Here is a 13338-nt window from a genome sequence, read left to right on the forward strand (position 1 = left end):
CTGTTACAGTGCGACTGCCAGGAGTGTAAACTGTTCGTATGGTTTTTCCTGTTCGGTTGTTTATAGCATTAATATGCTTGAAAGCATTCGTATGCTTCTCCGGTTCGGTGGTTGTGGTGTCTGCTGCAGTGCTTGGAGTCCTCAGGAAGCGCTAGGAGCATCCTTCAACAGAGGAAGCCAGTCGGGGTGCCCGTCGATCAATTACACATATCAAATTGTAAAATTGCTCTGACTAAAACAGACAGACCTTCTTCCTGGGGCTATTAATTTACATATTCCAATACTTTTGTAGAACTATACACTCCATACATAACAATGCCTTGCACTCTGTCACAGTATTAGGATTTTGCTTGTAACAGGGGGAGGGGCATGATTTCCCTACTTAAAAGGACTCCTTACCTTGCTCCACACCGTTCTTGGTCTAGCAATTTGCATGTGACTACTTCCAGGTCACACGTAGGTCACCTTCTTGCATACTTACCTGTTTCTCCACGTGGTTTACCTGTACCTGCTGTCTCTCTCAGGCCGCAGCACTCTGCTTATAGAATCGTCCACTCTTCAGCCCTCCAGGCCTGCAGCTCCGAGGACCGAACCGGAAACACGCCAAAACCTTAAGAAACTGACCTAACCGTCGTGCCAGTCGCAGTCCCATGGCGTCATCACGGTTTAGGTCTATCTCCATTGCTTATACAGTTTGCATACTACCTTTCGTATACTATTTCATGTTACTGTCGGTTTGTTTAAAACTCCTGAACGATTTAGTTTCGCAAGCTTTTCAATTTCATTATTCTTTAAAGCCATTCATACGAATGACTGTTTGCATGAGTTTGCATTAAATTGCATGCATCGGGGAAGCTTTTGTTTAATTCCAACGAACGCTCCCCCTATCGTAGAACAGTCATCACAAAAGCCCTATGGCCGGATAGAGCATGTCATGCAAATATTTATATAATTTAACCACACTGTTCTCAAATGCATCCAAAACTAGTGCGCACCATGCATTATGGTTATACAAACAAAATACTGACCTCTAGCGGTCATTCAAAATAAAAGATTAATTTGCTGCATTAATTCCAACATGTCACTTAACTAAATAAATAGCTGGTTATCATAATATTACGGATATAGGTAACCCAACTATGTGTACTTTAACCCCTTAAGGACCAAACTTCTGGAATAAAAGGGAATCATGACATGTCACACGTCATGTGTCCTTAAGGGGTTAATATATCTGGTGATACTCTATGTGTGGTTTAATTAACTATTGTCATTCTGCATACAGTTTACTATAAAATACGCCTCTAAAACACTCTTCTGGTGTAGGCCTATCCTTTAAATAAATGTCAGTTGCATACATCACTTACACTATTCTATCCTACCTCACCCCTGGTTTATGCTTGAATGTCATGCAACACTGTTCTCCTATATGATGTACATATTCCCCACACTAGGAAATCATCCTTCCCGTATTGGTCCCCCTCATTGGTATAGAGACTCCGTCAAGCATTATCAAAATAACCTTTTAAACAAGTATGTTGATTGTTGACTGCATTAAGTATTTTCATTTACTAAGGTTATGCTCCTTATCCTAAATTACCTGCTGGTGGCTTCCCTAACTGCTTACTTCAATGCTACTCAAGTGTATAATATACTCTTTTGGCTTTTATTACCACATTTTGTGTTCCTTAAACAGGACTACTGTTTTATCTTGAATAAAGGTTTTCTACCCTCAAGCAGGTCCCAGGTTACTGGACACATATGGGTTCAGACGACATTACTAATTTTGTATAAAAGGGTTACAAGGGCCACATATATACTCCTCGTATATATTTCATCATACCATTAGATTCATAATTTATGACTACTGCTTTCACTTGTATCTTTCTTTCTTTCTTTCAAAATGGGTCGTAAGTTAAAACATATTTGTATCAAGGGCATTACTCATACTATGTTTATTTACAGGTTACAGGGTGCTCAGGATTTAGGGCAACACTACGCTAGTTAGGTAGGTCTGTTATAGATTAATTTAATTGTGTCCACGAGCTGGCCTTTACAATTCACATATTTACGTTACAGCATTGCATCTTTAGGCGCTAGGTAGTTACTATTTACTGCAACCTCCTACTTATGGAGTAAACGAACTGCGCTACTTATCCTGTAGGTATACCAGGATATCTATAATTTTACAACACATACCACATTTCCTACAACTATCTCGTTAACCCCTACAGGTCTGCTCCAATCCACATCTTATGTTAAACCGCATTACTGACTTATTTTTCTTAGGTTTGTCAGTTTATACATACTTATATGCTACCATACCCATCTCCCCTTAGTTAGCTTTGCTACTGGCTAACAGGGCACCAGGAGTCCAATAGTTAATAATTTCTCATTCATCTATGCCTTAGGATAGTGGTCCCATGAGGCCAACACCCATCCTCATACTCTGAGGTACTACGCCCATCGGCCCAACTCATAGTTAGTCGCCTCGCATGGTGGCGTAGAGAGGGCCTAACCTGTCACTCCCATTCTTTCTTATGCTTTAAATGTCACTGAGATGCCGACACCCCGCCACAACGTTCGGTGGCCACGAAATCCTCTTGCGCCAATGCATAGATAGAGCCTCTTAAGCCGCTTGGCATCTAACAAGGCCTCACCCATCTCCAACCAAGTTTAATCGGTTCGCCTCTTGGCATTAGCTAGAAAGCCAGTATAATGGTATACACTAATTACTTTGTATTTCAAACATATCTCAATGACAAGAAAGTGGAAAGACATGTCCCTGCCCAGCACTCCTGCTAGGTCCGATACACCTTCACGTAAAGGGGACATAGCCAGTTCTACTTCTATTCGATTTTGGACTATCCCTCGCATCACAGCAGCGTGGTTTAAATGGCACATACTGTATCAACAGCTAGATAACCAAATAATCCAATCACAATACATACATATGTACCACTAAATAAGCTTATAGAAGGAAAACATCTGCTTAGAATTACAATTGTGTCTAGAAGTGAAAACCTGTCCTGTTTATTATTCTATACTTTATATTGACTTATGTTACGTATGCTCGGATGCACATGGAGGACCTAGCGAGGGCAGCATAAAGGTACAAACACCTTGTTAAAGTAAGGGCTTTTGCATTGTATTGTATTTTTTTTTTTTTTAATTCTTTATTTTTGTAGTGCACGCTTATAGCACAGACAGGCTCGAGGTACACCAAAGGCAATCCTCAGGCTTTTCCCACGCGAGCATGCGGGGTGCATTCTTAATTGGCACATTTTTTTAGTTATCAGGCTTAACAAACATATAAGTAGGTTATCGCTTTACATAAGTATGAGTAACATGCTACAACTAAGTAGCTTATTTTCCTTAGGTTATCGCTTTACATGAGTATAGGTAACTTTAAAGATGATTGAGGCGTACATTTAACGTCTTACTTTCTGATAGTTATCTTAGCTGAAAAAGTAATGTAATGTCACAATACAGGAACCAGGGTTTAAAAGAATGAAAACATATTATAACATTTTTTCACCAGCATAAGAGTCCCTAGCTTATCTGTATAAGAAAAAATCCCTGACAGTCCAGGGTTATGCCCGAGTGGCCATGTAACTAAATACTAACACGTTGAACGGGAATGAGAAGTTGCAGTGAATTACTGCCGTATGGTAGATGCTTGAGCTTACGTATCTGTGGGAACAATTAGACAGGAGCATCAAACCGGGAGAGATCCGGCATGTGGGTGGTAAACTGATTAAGTAGTGTGTTATGCACTATAAGAGATATAACATGAGGTTAGGTTTAAGCAGTGCAAGTATCTCTCGGTGAGGCATTTGAAGTTAAGACATACCTTAGTACGTTAGTGAAACAAGTTAGTACCAAGCCAGTAGAAGAAAACTAGCTATGTCGCTGTAAGCTAAGCCTGGCTGTAGGAGTTATGGAGCAGGCTGTACGCAGTAAGTCTAACTATGTGTTGCAATGGAGATGTGGTAATCCCGTGTAGTTCTCTATCTAACATCTGGAATGTACGATTGATTTAGGCTAAATGTAGGAGGTTACAGAATTAAAACAGCTATTAGAGGCGTGTAACTCGACTCCAGTAGAATACCTATCCCAGCCTGTCAATACTCGTGCATGCGTTTATAGAGCTTAGCTCTTGTGAGATAGGGGAACCAAGAGCGGTCACAGAACGGCAAACAAAAACACAAAAGGTTATACATATTGCCTAGATCAATGTAGTTCAGAGATAATACAAGGTTATACAAAGAACAGGTAGTAATAGATTGTGGGCTAGGTGTCCCTTGTGCACTGATCATGACTTACAGTTATGTGGACACGGAGCGTGTTATATATTATCGTGAGACATAAAACCTGTGCGTTCCCCCCCTCTATGTGCTGTTGTTGATTCGTTTTTGATGGCTTAGAGAGGTGTGGTTGCCGTAATTGTTGTTGCTGAGCCTATGGTGAGTGAATGGGTGATTGTTGGGGCGGTGAAGTGATAGTGGAGCTAGTATGGTGTATGTCGGTCTTCTTGTGTATATGTGTAGAAGTTACCATGTCTGGTAGTATCTTCTGCTGGCGTGTCTGTGGTGTGTCTGCTAGCCAGGCAGGGTGTCAAAGGGGGAAAGGATGGGGTATAACCTGTACAACAGTAAAACGAGGTCACCATGTCCGTGAGTAGCAGGGGTCAGTAAAACCATGGGTAGTGTCCATCAAACATACATGCAGTCTCGGCCCGTGGGTCGTTCATGTTGCTCTTCATGTAGTGACAGCTGCATAGGAGTCGGGTGTTCTTCCTTGGGGGATGAAAATGGTGGTTCTTGCTGGATCCCAGGCGTGGGTTGAGGGAGGGGTGTTGCGTACTCCCTGTTGTAGCAGCGAGTCCATGGTCAGGCCCATCTCCCGTAGTAGCGTTGTTGAGCTCTGGAGGTCTTGAATGTAGTATGTTTCGTTTCCGTGTTTGACCATTAGCTTGTGGGATTGGTGCCAACGGTATGGAGTCCCCCGTTGCTGGAGTAGGGAAGTGAGCGGTCGGAGCGCTCTCCTCCATGCCAGCGTGCCGCTCGATAGGTCGGCGTAAAACGATATCGACATATTTTCGAAGCTGAGGGGGGATTTGTCTCGTAGTGCTGAGAGGACCGCTGTTTTGTCATTCCCGGTTTGAAAGGTAATTATCAAGTCCCTGGTGGCTGTTGCTGGCGCTTTGTTGGGTTTAGGGATTCGGAAGAATCTGTCCAGTATGATGGCTTTTCTCTGCCTCTGAGGCAGTATGGCCGCCAGCATGTGGCTTAAGAAGTGTGGCAGTTCCTGCTCAGAGATGTCATCGGAGACTCCTCTGAGTTTGAGGTTATTTCGTCTCCGTGAGTCCTCTAGGGCTGCGAGGCGGTGTTCCTGTAACAGGGTCTGCTGCTGCAGGTCTTGTACAGTTAGGTGAAGTTTGGCAATTTGTTGGGTGTTGGTATGGGAAGTTCCCTCCAGGGCCCCTATGCGGCCCGTCAGCCCCTGCAGGTCGGTACGTACCGCCGTGATGTCCGCCAAGATATCCCTTTGTAGATCGGCCATCAGGGTATTGAGGACCTCTGTAGTCACAGGTGAGGAGTCAGACACTGCTTTGGTGCGTTGCAGTGCTTGTGAGGGAGCTGGTGCCGGCATGGGTAGGTAATTGTCATCAGCGTCGTCGGACAGTCCATCCGAGTAGTTTGAGCAGCCACTGGAGAGCGCGGCCATTTTGGGCCCGTTGGCGCCAAGCGCTTGTCTCCACAGGTCTCCAATGGTGAGTCCCGGTGCGGATTTGTCCGTTGTTGGTTGCTTGGATTTGCGCCCCATGTTGTCTAGGTCGACCCGGTGAACTAGTATGGTCGGTTTGCAGGGGTAAGGGTTTCTATTTTTAGTCGTTTTTGCTGCTGTGTGCATGGAGCTGCAGGCTTGTGCGTCCGTTCACCTCTGCGGTCAGGCTCCGCCCGCATTGTATTGTATTTGAAGACATAAAGGAGAACCAAAGTGAGGCCTTGAATTTCATATGAAATGTGAATTCAGAGAATTGTTTTTTGTCCGGCTAATGGCTTCTATCTTAATGGTATTGTAATGATTGACATATACATGTCTGACTGGTAAACCAACGCAACTGGACGCACCCAATATTATTTTAATACCCCATTTTTTTATACATATTACTGTAACAGAAGGAACTTACCTTTACCTCATAGTACCTGCCACATAACTACTTTAATACATTTAATTGTGCGGGAGAAAAACGGGAATTGTAAAAGGAAGGAGAGGAGACAGAGAAGTGTATATATAGTATATGTATATCTCCCTAGGAAATTAAAGGTAGGGCTTCCTTTCTTTATTTTTTGTTACTTTCCTTATTTGGACTTTTTAGCCCTTTCTAGTTTGTTTCATATTGTATTTTGAGGGTTATCCCCTACTTTAAGGAGAGTGACACTGGGCATCTCTGGAGCTAATCCATTAGCCCCCTGTATAATTGGGACTTCTGGACAAGCTCCTGTTTGTTTGTTTATTTATTTAGGTTTTTGATTGACTTTCAGGTGTTTAGGCACCATTTCTTGCCCATCTATATCTTAATAATGAGCTTTGTTTCTGTTGGGACACCTCCTACAGTTTGATTAACAGGTCTATGGCTGGATTTTTATCCAATAAGATATACTCTAAACAATGGTGCTCTGAAGCGGACACCATTTTTTCTAATAACTCCTCCCTAGGTAGATTTTGTTAGGGTTGAGACAAGCAGATGAATTTCAAGGTCCCAGGACAAGACAGTCTCAGAGAGGCAGAGGTCAACAGAAATACCGCTATTAACAAATAATGACTTATGGGTAATTAATTTGTCCGCCATTTAACTCATGGACATTCCAATTAGGACCCTTACTACCTGTATAGTTCTATACCACACACTTTGGATACATAATATTAGAACTACCCTAGAACATGAACTGAAAGCCCCCACTTCATACATAGATTTCATCTCAAAACTCCTGAGACTGGCCCTCACCAAAAACATTTTTTTGTTTAATGGCATCCTATATCAACAAGTAAGGGGGGAGTGCCATGGGAACATCCTGTGCTCCCTCTTATGCAAACCTTGATTTAGGCGAATGGTCAGCACTTTTTGGGCCAATTGGTCACACAGACGTCTGGGCTCAATAGAGTAAAATTAGAACCTTAAGTCTAAGGTGTATTTTCTTTAAGATAGGATTTATCTGGTAGCCATTTTAAAGATTAGGTGACCACTTTCAGTCAACTAAATAACCTTCCCATGCGTGCAAGGATAAACAATCTGGGTCTTTTTCTTACTGAAAGAATACCTGGGGATGTCACATACCAAATTATCAGGCTTTCACTGATCATGGTAGTACAGACATGCCAATACCCATAGATCTGTGCAGTGCTCACTTAACATGGCAGACATATAATGCATCAGCCACTAATGTACGCCCAGCTAGAATCTCCATATATGGAGTAATACAGATTTAGAGCACTTCTGGCACTAAAATTTTGTTGATGACCTATAAATATGACTTGATCATAATAAGTATTTATAAGGTATCCAAGAAGGAGATATAATGGAAATAAAAAAATAAGAATGGATAGAAGCAGAAAGAGTGTAATTTACCTTCATTTTTTATTGATGAAGAAGAATTGGCCGAAAATTTCTCTCTCCAACCTTTTATCTTCCTATAATCTGTAGTTTTCCCCGTTCGAGAAACAAATGGAAATCCAGAAACTAAAGCAAAGGGAAAAAAGGGGCAACATTTTCAAGTGTACAGAATAATAAACAGAACACGATTATTCAAGCTATTCAGTACCAGTGGCAGATGTTGAGTACATCTCACGGTTACTGCAGTAATATGAACCATTTTTTTTTTTTTTTTTTTTTTTAAATGTTAACAGTCCTTACATTGTATCCTATAGGAGTCAATTCAAAATGTAATCCATACCTATAAAGCACTAAACAACTCTGTCCTGTTAGATCTTTTCACTGATTTTTACATCTGCCCGTGACCTTCTCCTGTCCGCTGCTCGCACCCATACAGCAAAATCATGCGTGCAGGACTTTTTGTTGGTGGCTCTTTTCTTTTGGAATAGCCTGCCTACCACCATCAGACTCTCCCCTAGTTTTCAATCATTTAAGAAGTGCCTCAAAACCCTGTGGAAAGCTTAAAGCTTCCTAGAGTAACCTCTATCTCACATCCCTATCTCTTTCACTCCCACAAAGGGCAGCGCTCTAACGCTCTTCTCCAGCTCTGCTTCACACCCATCTTGTTTGATTGCTATAACCTGTCCTCTTGTGTTTTATATCCCACCTCCTCTACACTGTAAGCTCGTTTGACTAGGGTTCTCCTCAACCTATTGTTCCTGTAACTTTTTGCAATTGATTTATTGTTAAATCTCCTTCTCTTATAAAATTGTAAAGAGTTACGGAATATGTTGGCGCTATATAAAGACCAATAATAATAATAATAATAATAATAATGATATTAATAACAGATCGCTTTGCATTATAAAATGGAGAAATAATCTGTCTCATTAAAACAAGAATTAAGTGACCATGCTTTTGTGTGAAACACAGAGATTAACCCGTTAACACCGCAGCCAAATGTACAAGTTGTGAACGAAACAAAACGTAAACAAAACCTGGCATTTGCGCTATATGTCTGTCCAACCGTAATTCACATCTTTCATATTAAATGCACCCCCCTTATTATATATCATTTTATTCAGGGGAAACGGGGCTCTCATTTAATATCAAATATTTAGCTATGAAACATAATTTAATATGAAAAAAATGGGCGAAAATAAGATTTTTTTAGTTCTACATGACATTTTAACTGTCAATGTCATAATACGGTTTGCTTTTACTGCAATAAAATACACATATTTGTATTCAGCAAAGTCTTACGTGTAAAACAGTACCCACTATGTACAGGTTTTATGGTGTTTTGGGAAGTTACAGGGTCAAATATAGCGTGTTACATTTGAAATTGAAATTCGCCAGATTGGTTACGTTGCCTTTGAGACTGTATAGTAGCCCAGGAAATAAATGTACACCCATAATGGCATACCATTTGCAATAGTAGACGACCCAAGGTATTGCAAATAAGGGATGTCCAGTCTTTTTTAGTAGCCATTTGGTCACAAACACTGGCCAAAGTTAGTGTTAGTATTTGTTTGTGTGTGAAAAATGCAAAAAACGCCAATTTTGGCCAGTGTTTGTGACTAAGTAGCTACTAAAAAATACTGGACATACCCCATTTGCAATACCTTTGGTTGTCTACTATTGCAAATAGTATGCCATCATAGGGGTAATTTTAATTCCTGGGCAACCATAGGGTCATAAAGGCAACGTAAGCAATCTGGCGAATTTTAATGTGAAAAAAATGAAACACAAGCCTTATATTTGACGCTGTAATTTTTGAAAACACCATAAAACCTGTACATGAGGGGTACTGTTGTACTCGGGAGACTTCACTGAACACAAATATTTGTGTTTCAAAACAGTAAAAAGTATTGCAGCAATAATATCGTCCGTGTAAGTGCTGTTTGTGCGTGAAAACTGCAAAAAACGTCACTTTTACTGGCGATATCATGGTTGTAATACATTTTACTGTTTTGAAACACTAATATTTGTGTTCAGCGAAGTCTCCCGAGTAAAACAGTACCCCCCATGTACAGGTTTTATGGTGTCTTGGAAAGTTATAGGGTTAAATATAGTGCTAGCAAATTAAATTCCCTATACTTTCGGCATGGGTGGTCAGGCAGGTCCCGCTAATTGCAATTAATTAGGATACCTAATTATGTAAAATTATTACATAAATATGTGTATATATATATATATATATATATATATATATATATATATACATACATACATACATACATATGTGTATATATACGTATATATAAAAAACAAAAAAAAGACCAGCACTCTCAGGATTTACAAATAAATAGAAAAATATTACTTTACTCCGTAGTCAACGTTTCAGCACCTCTTGTGTGCTTTCATCATCGGTATGCTGTCCTGATGAAAGCACACAAGAGGTGCTGAAACGTTGACTACGGAGTAAAGTAATATTTTTCTATTTATTTGTAAATCCTGAGAGTGCTGGTCTTTTTTTTGGTTTTTTATTTATTGTGCAACCGAGCACCGGGTTCAAACCCTTTTTTTGGTAGGAGTGCAAGACTTTTTTTGTATTTTATACGTATATATATATATATATATATATATATATATATACGTATTTTTTTTTTTAAATATTTTTATTTATATATAGGTATATATATAGTGATATATACGTATATATTTATGTATATAGATATATATATTATTTCGTTCTACGTGTATTTTGATATAAATATATATATATTAATATCACAATACAGTTAGAACGAAATAAAACACATCTATATATTTTTTTAATATTTTATTTTTAATTATTTTTTTTATTTTATTTTTTTACGTATTTACATATTTATTTATTTTATATTATTTATAAATATATATATATAACAATAATTATATATATATATTTAATCAGTATCAGTCTACGCGTAATTTGATATTAATATATATATATATATATATATATATATATATATATATATATAATCTAAGTATATATATATATATTTTTTTACACTTTTAACATTATTTTAATTTTATTTTCAGCCAGCAGGGGGACCAACTGTCATTACAGTTAGTCCCCCTGCTGGCAATACAGAAGCCAGCTATCCCGGTCATGTGATTGTGAGGTCCTCGCAAGGACCTCACTCTCACATGACCGTGAGGGACTGGAGGAGTAAGATCTGCCGCGGGGGGGGCTCCCTGGGAGTCCCCCCAACCGCGATCGCCGGCGTGGGACCGCCGGCGACCGGGTAAGTTACTAAAAACCGGAGGGCGTACTATTACGCCCTGCGGCGTTTAGAGCCGCTTTTAAAAGGACGTAATAGTACGCCCTCCGGTCATAAGGGGTTAAAAAAAACAACAACATCAAAATCCCCAACAACTTTACACGTAATGGTCTTTAGGGTCATACTAGACAATAAAGAAGCAAACTTAAAAGTACACTAGAGTCACCAGAACAACTACAGCTTATTGTATACTATAGTTAGTCCCTGAAGGCTTTTTTTTAATGTAAAGACTACCTTTTCAAAGGAAAGGCCGTGTTTACATTGCTCCCTAGGGACACTTCCAGTGGCAGTCACTCAAACGGCCACTAGAAATGCTTCCTCGGTTATGGTGCAGCATTGCGTCCACACTCAGCATGGAGACGCTGAACACTCCCCATAGAGATCTATTGAATCAATCCATCTCTTTGAGCAGATGCAGATTGGCTAGGGCAGCATTTGGCCCCGATACTTGGCTGAGATCAGAATTGACAATATCACTCAATGCAATGCTCTGTCACCTGGGACCATTTTTAACACCTTAAGGACGGAGGACATCCTATGCCATCCTTAAGGGGTGGGGCTCTAAACGCCGGCGGGCGGCATAGAACGTCCTAGCCATTCTTTTCGCCCACGTGGCTGGCGCCATTAGCACGCTGCAGATCGCGGCCAGGGGGCATGCCTGGACCCTCAGGCAGCCCCCTGTGCCCAGTGACCGCGGTCTGCAACGTCCGATCGCAGTGACAGCCTGTCACTGTGATCGGTATTTACCATGTGTCAGTCGATTCTAAAATCGCACTATTAAGAGATTTGTGGCTGATTCAGAGCACAGACGGGTTTGTGCGGATAAAGGCACATTGAGGAAGATTTCTGCCAGATCCATGCATTGGATCAAGAGAACAGCTGCTAAAATACCATTACATAGCAGCAAACATATATTTGAAGCTGCTGGTGCCTCTGGAGTCCCACGGACATCAAGGTGTAGAGTCCTCCAGAGTCTTGCAACTGTGCATAAACCTTCTATTCGGCCACCACTAACTAATGCTCACAAGCAGAAATGGCTGCATTGGGCAGAAAAATACATGAAGACTAATTTTCAAACAGTCCTGTTCACTGATGAGTGCCGTGCAACCCTCGATGGTCCAGATGGATGGAGTAGTGGATGGTTGGTGGACGGCCACCCTGTTCCAACAAGGCTGCAACGTCAGCAAGGTGGTGGAGTCATGTTTTGGGCCGGAATCATGGAAGAGAGCTGGTCGGACCCTTTAGGGTCCCAGAAGGTGTAAAGATGACCTCTGCAAAGTATGTGGAGTTTCTGACTGACCACTTTCTTCCCTGGTACAGAAGGAAGAACTATGCTTTCCGTAATAAAATCATCTTCATGCATGACAATGCACCATCTCATGCTGCAAAGAATACCTCTGAATCAATGACTTCTATAGGGATAAAAGGAGAGAAAGTCATGGTGTGGCCTCCATCCTCCCCTGACCTCAATCCTATTGAGAACCTTTGGAGCATCCTCAAGCAAAAGATCTATGAGGGTGGGAGGCAGTTTACATCCAAACAGCAGCTCTGGGAGGCTATTCTGACATTTTGCAAACAAATTCAAGCAGAAACTGTCCAAAAACTCACAAGTTCGATGTATGCAAGACTTGAGGAGCTGCTATCAAATAATGGGTCCTATGTTAAAATGGAACGTGACCTGTTAAAATTTTAAAAAATGTAAAATGTTGTTAAAAGTTTGATTGAAATAGCTTTTGATTTCAGTAAATATGCTGCAAACACAACAAATGACAGTAGGTCCACCTCCATTGTAATTTATGGCCCCCAACAACCGCACAGGGGTGGGGGCCGGGGGAGGACAGTAGGTCCCCCCCAACCGTTTGTAAATTATGCCCCCCACCCACTGCTCAGGGGTGGGGGCCAATAGGTTTTTTTTTTGTTGTTGTTTTTTTTTTACAGTGAGCAGCCACTGGCTGTTCACGGTTTACTAGACATGCCCCTACTTGCAGTATAGCAAGTAGGGGCAGAATTTACTAATTTTTTCCACACACAAACAGCACTTACACGGAAGATATTATTGCTGTAATACTTTTTACTGTTTTGAAACACAAATATTTGTGTTCAGCAAAGTATCCCAAGTATAACAGTACCCCTCATGTACAGGTTTTATGGTGTTTTCAAAAGTCAAATATAAGGCTTGCGCTTCAGTTTTTTCACATTGAAATTCGCCAGATTGGTTACGTTGCCTTTGAGACCGTATGGTAGCCCAGGAATAAAAATTACCCCCATGATGGCATACCATTTGCAAAAGTAGACAACCCAAGGTATTGAAAATGGGGTATTGTCCTGTCTTTTTTAGTAGCCGCTTAGCCACAAACACTGGCCAAAACTGGCGTTCAAATTAGTTTTTTGCATTTTTCCACACACAAA

At 40.7% G+C, this 13338-nt stretch overlaps 1 protein-coding gene across 1 annotated transcript in view; it reads right to left on the reverse strand.

Annotated features, from left to right (window-relative positions):
- Window positions 1-13338, reverse strand: part of MGA (MAX dimerization protein MGA) — a 310904-nt gene that overhangs the window by 169039 nt on the left and 128527 nt on the right. The window contains exon 7 of the mRNA XM_063440253.1: window positions 7634-7744. Within this exon, the coding sequence (XP_063296323.1) occupies window positions 7634-7744 (111 nt within the window). The remainder of the gene's footprint in view (window positions 1-7633; window positions 7745-13338) is intronic.

The sequence above is a fragment of the Pelobates fuscus genome, chromosome 13, assembly GCF_036172605.1.
Source record: "Pelobates fuscus isolate aPelFus1 chromosome 13, aPelFus1.pri, whole genome shotgun sequence".
NCBI lineage: Eukaryota > Metazoa > Chordata > Amphibia > Anura > Pelobatidae > Pelobates > Pelobates fuscus.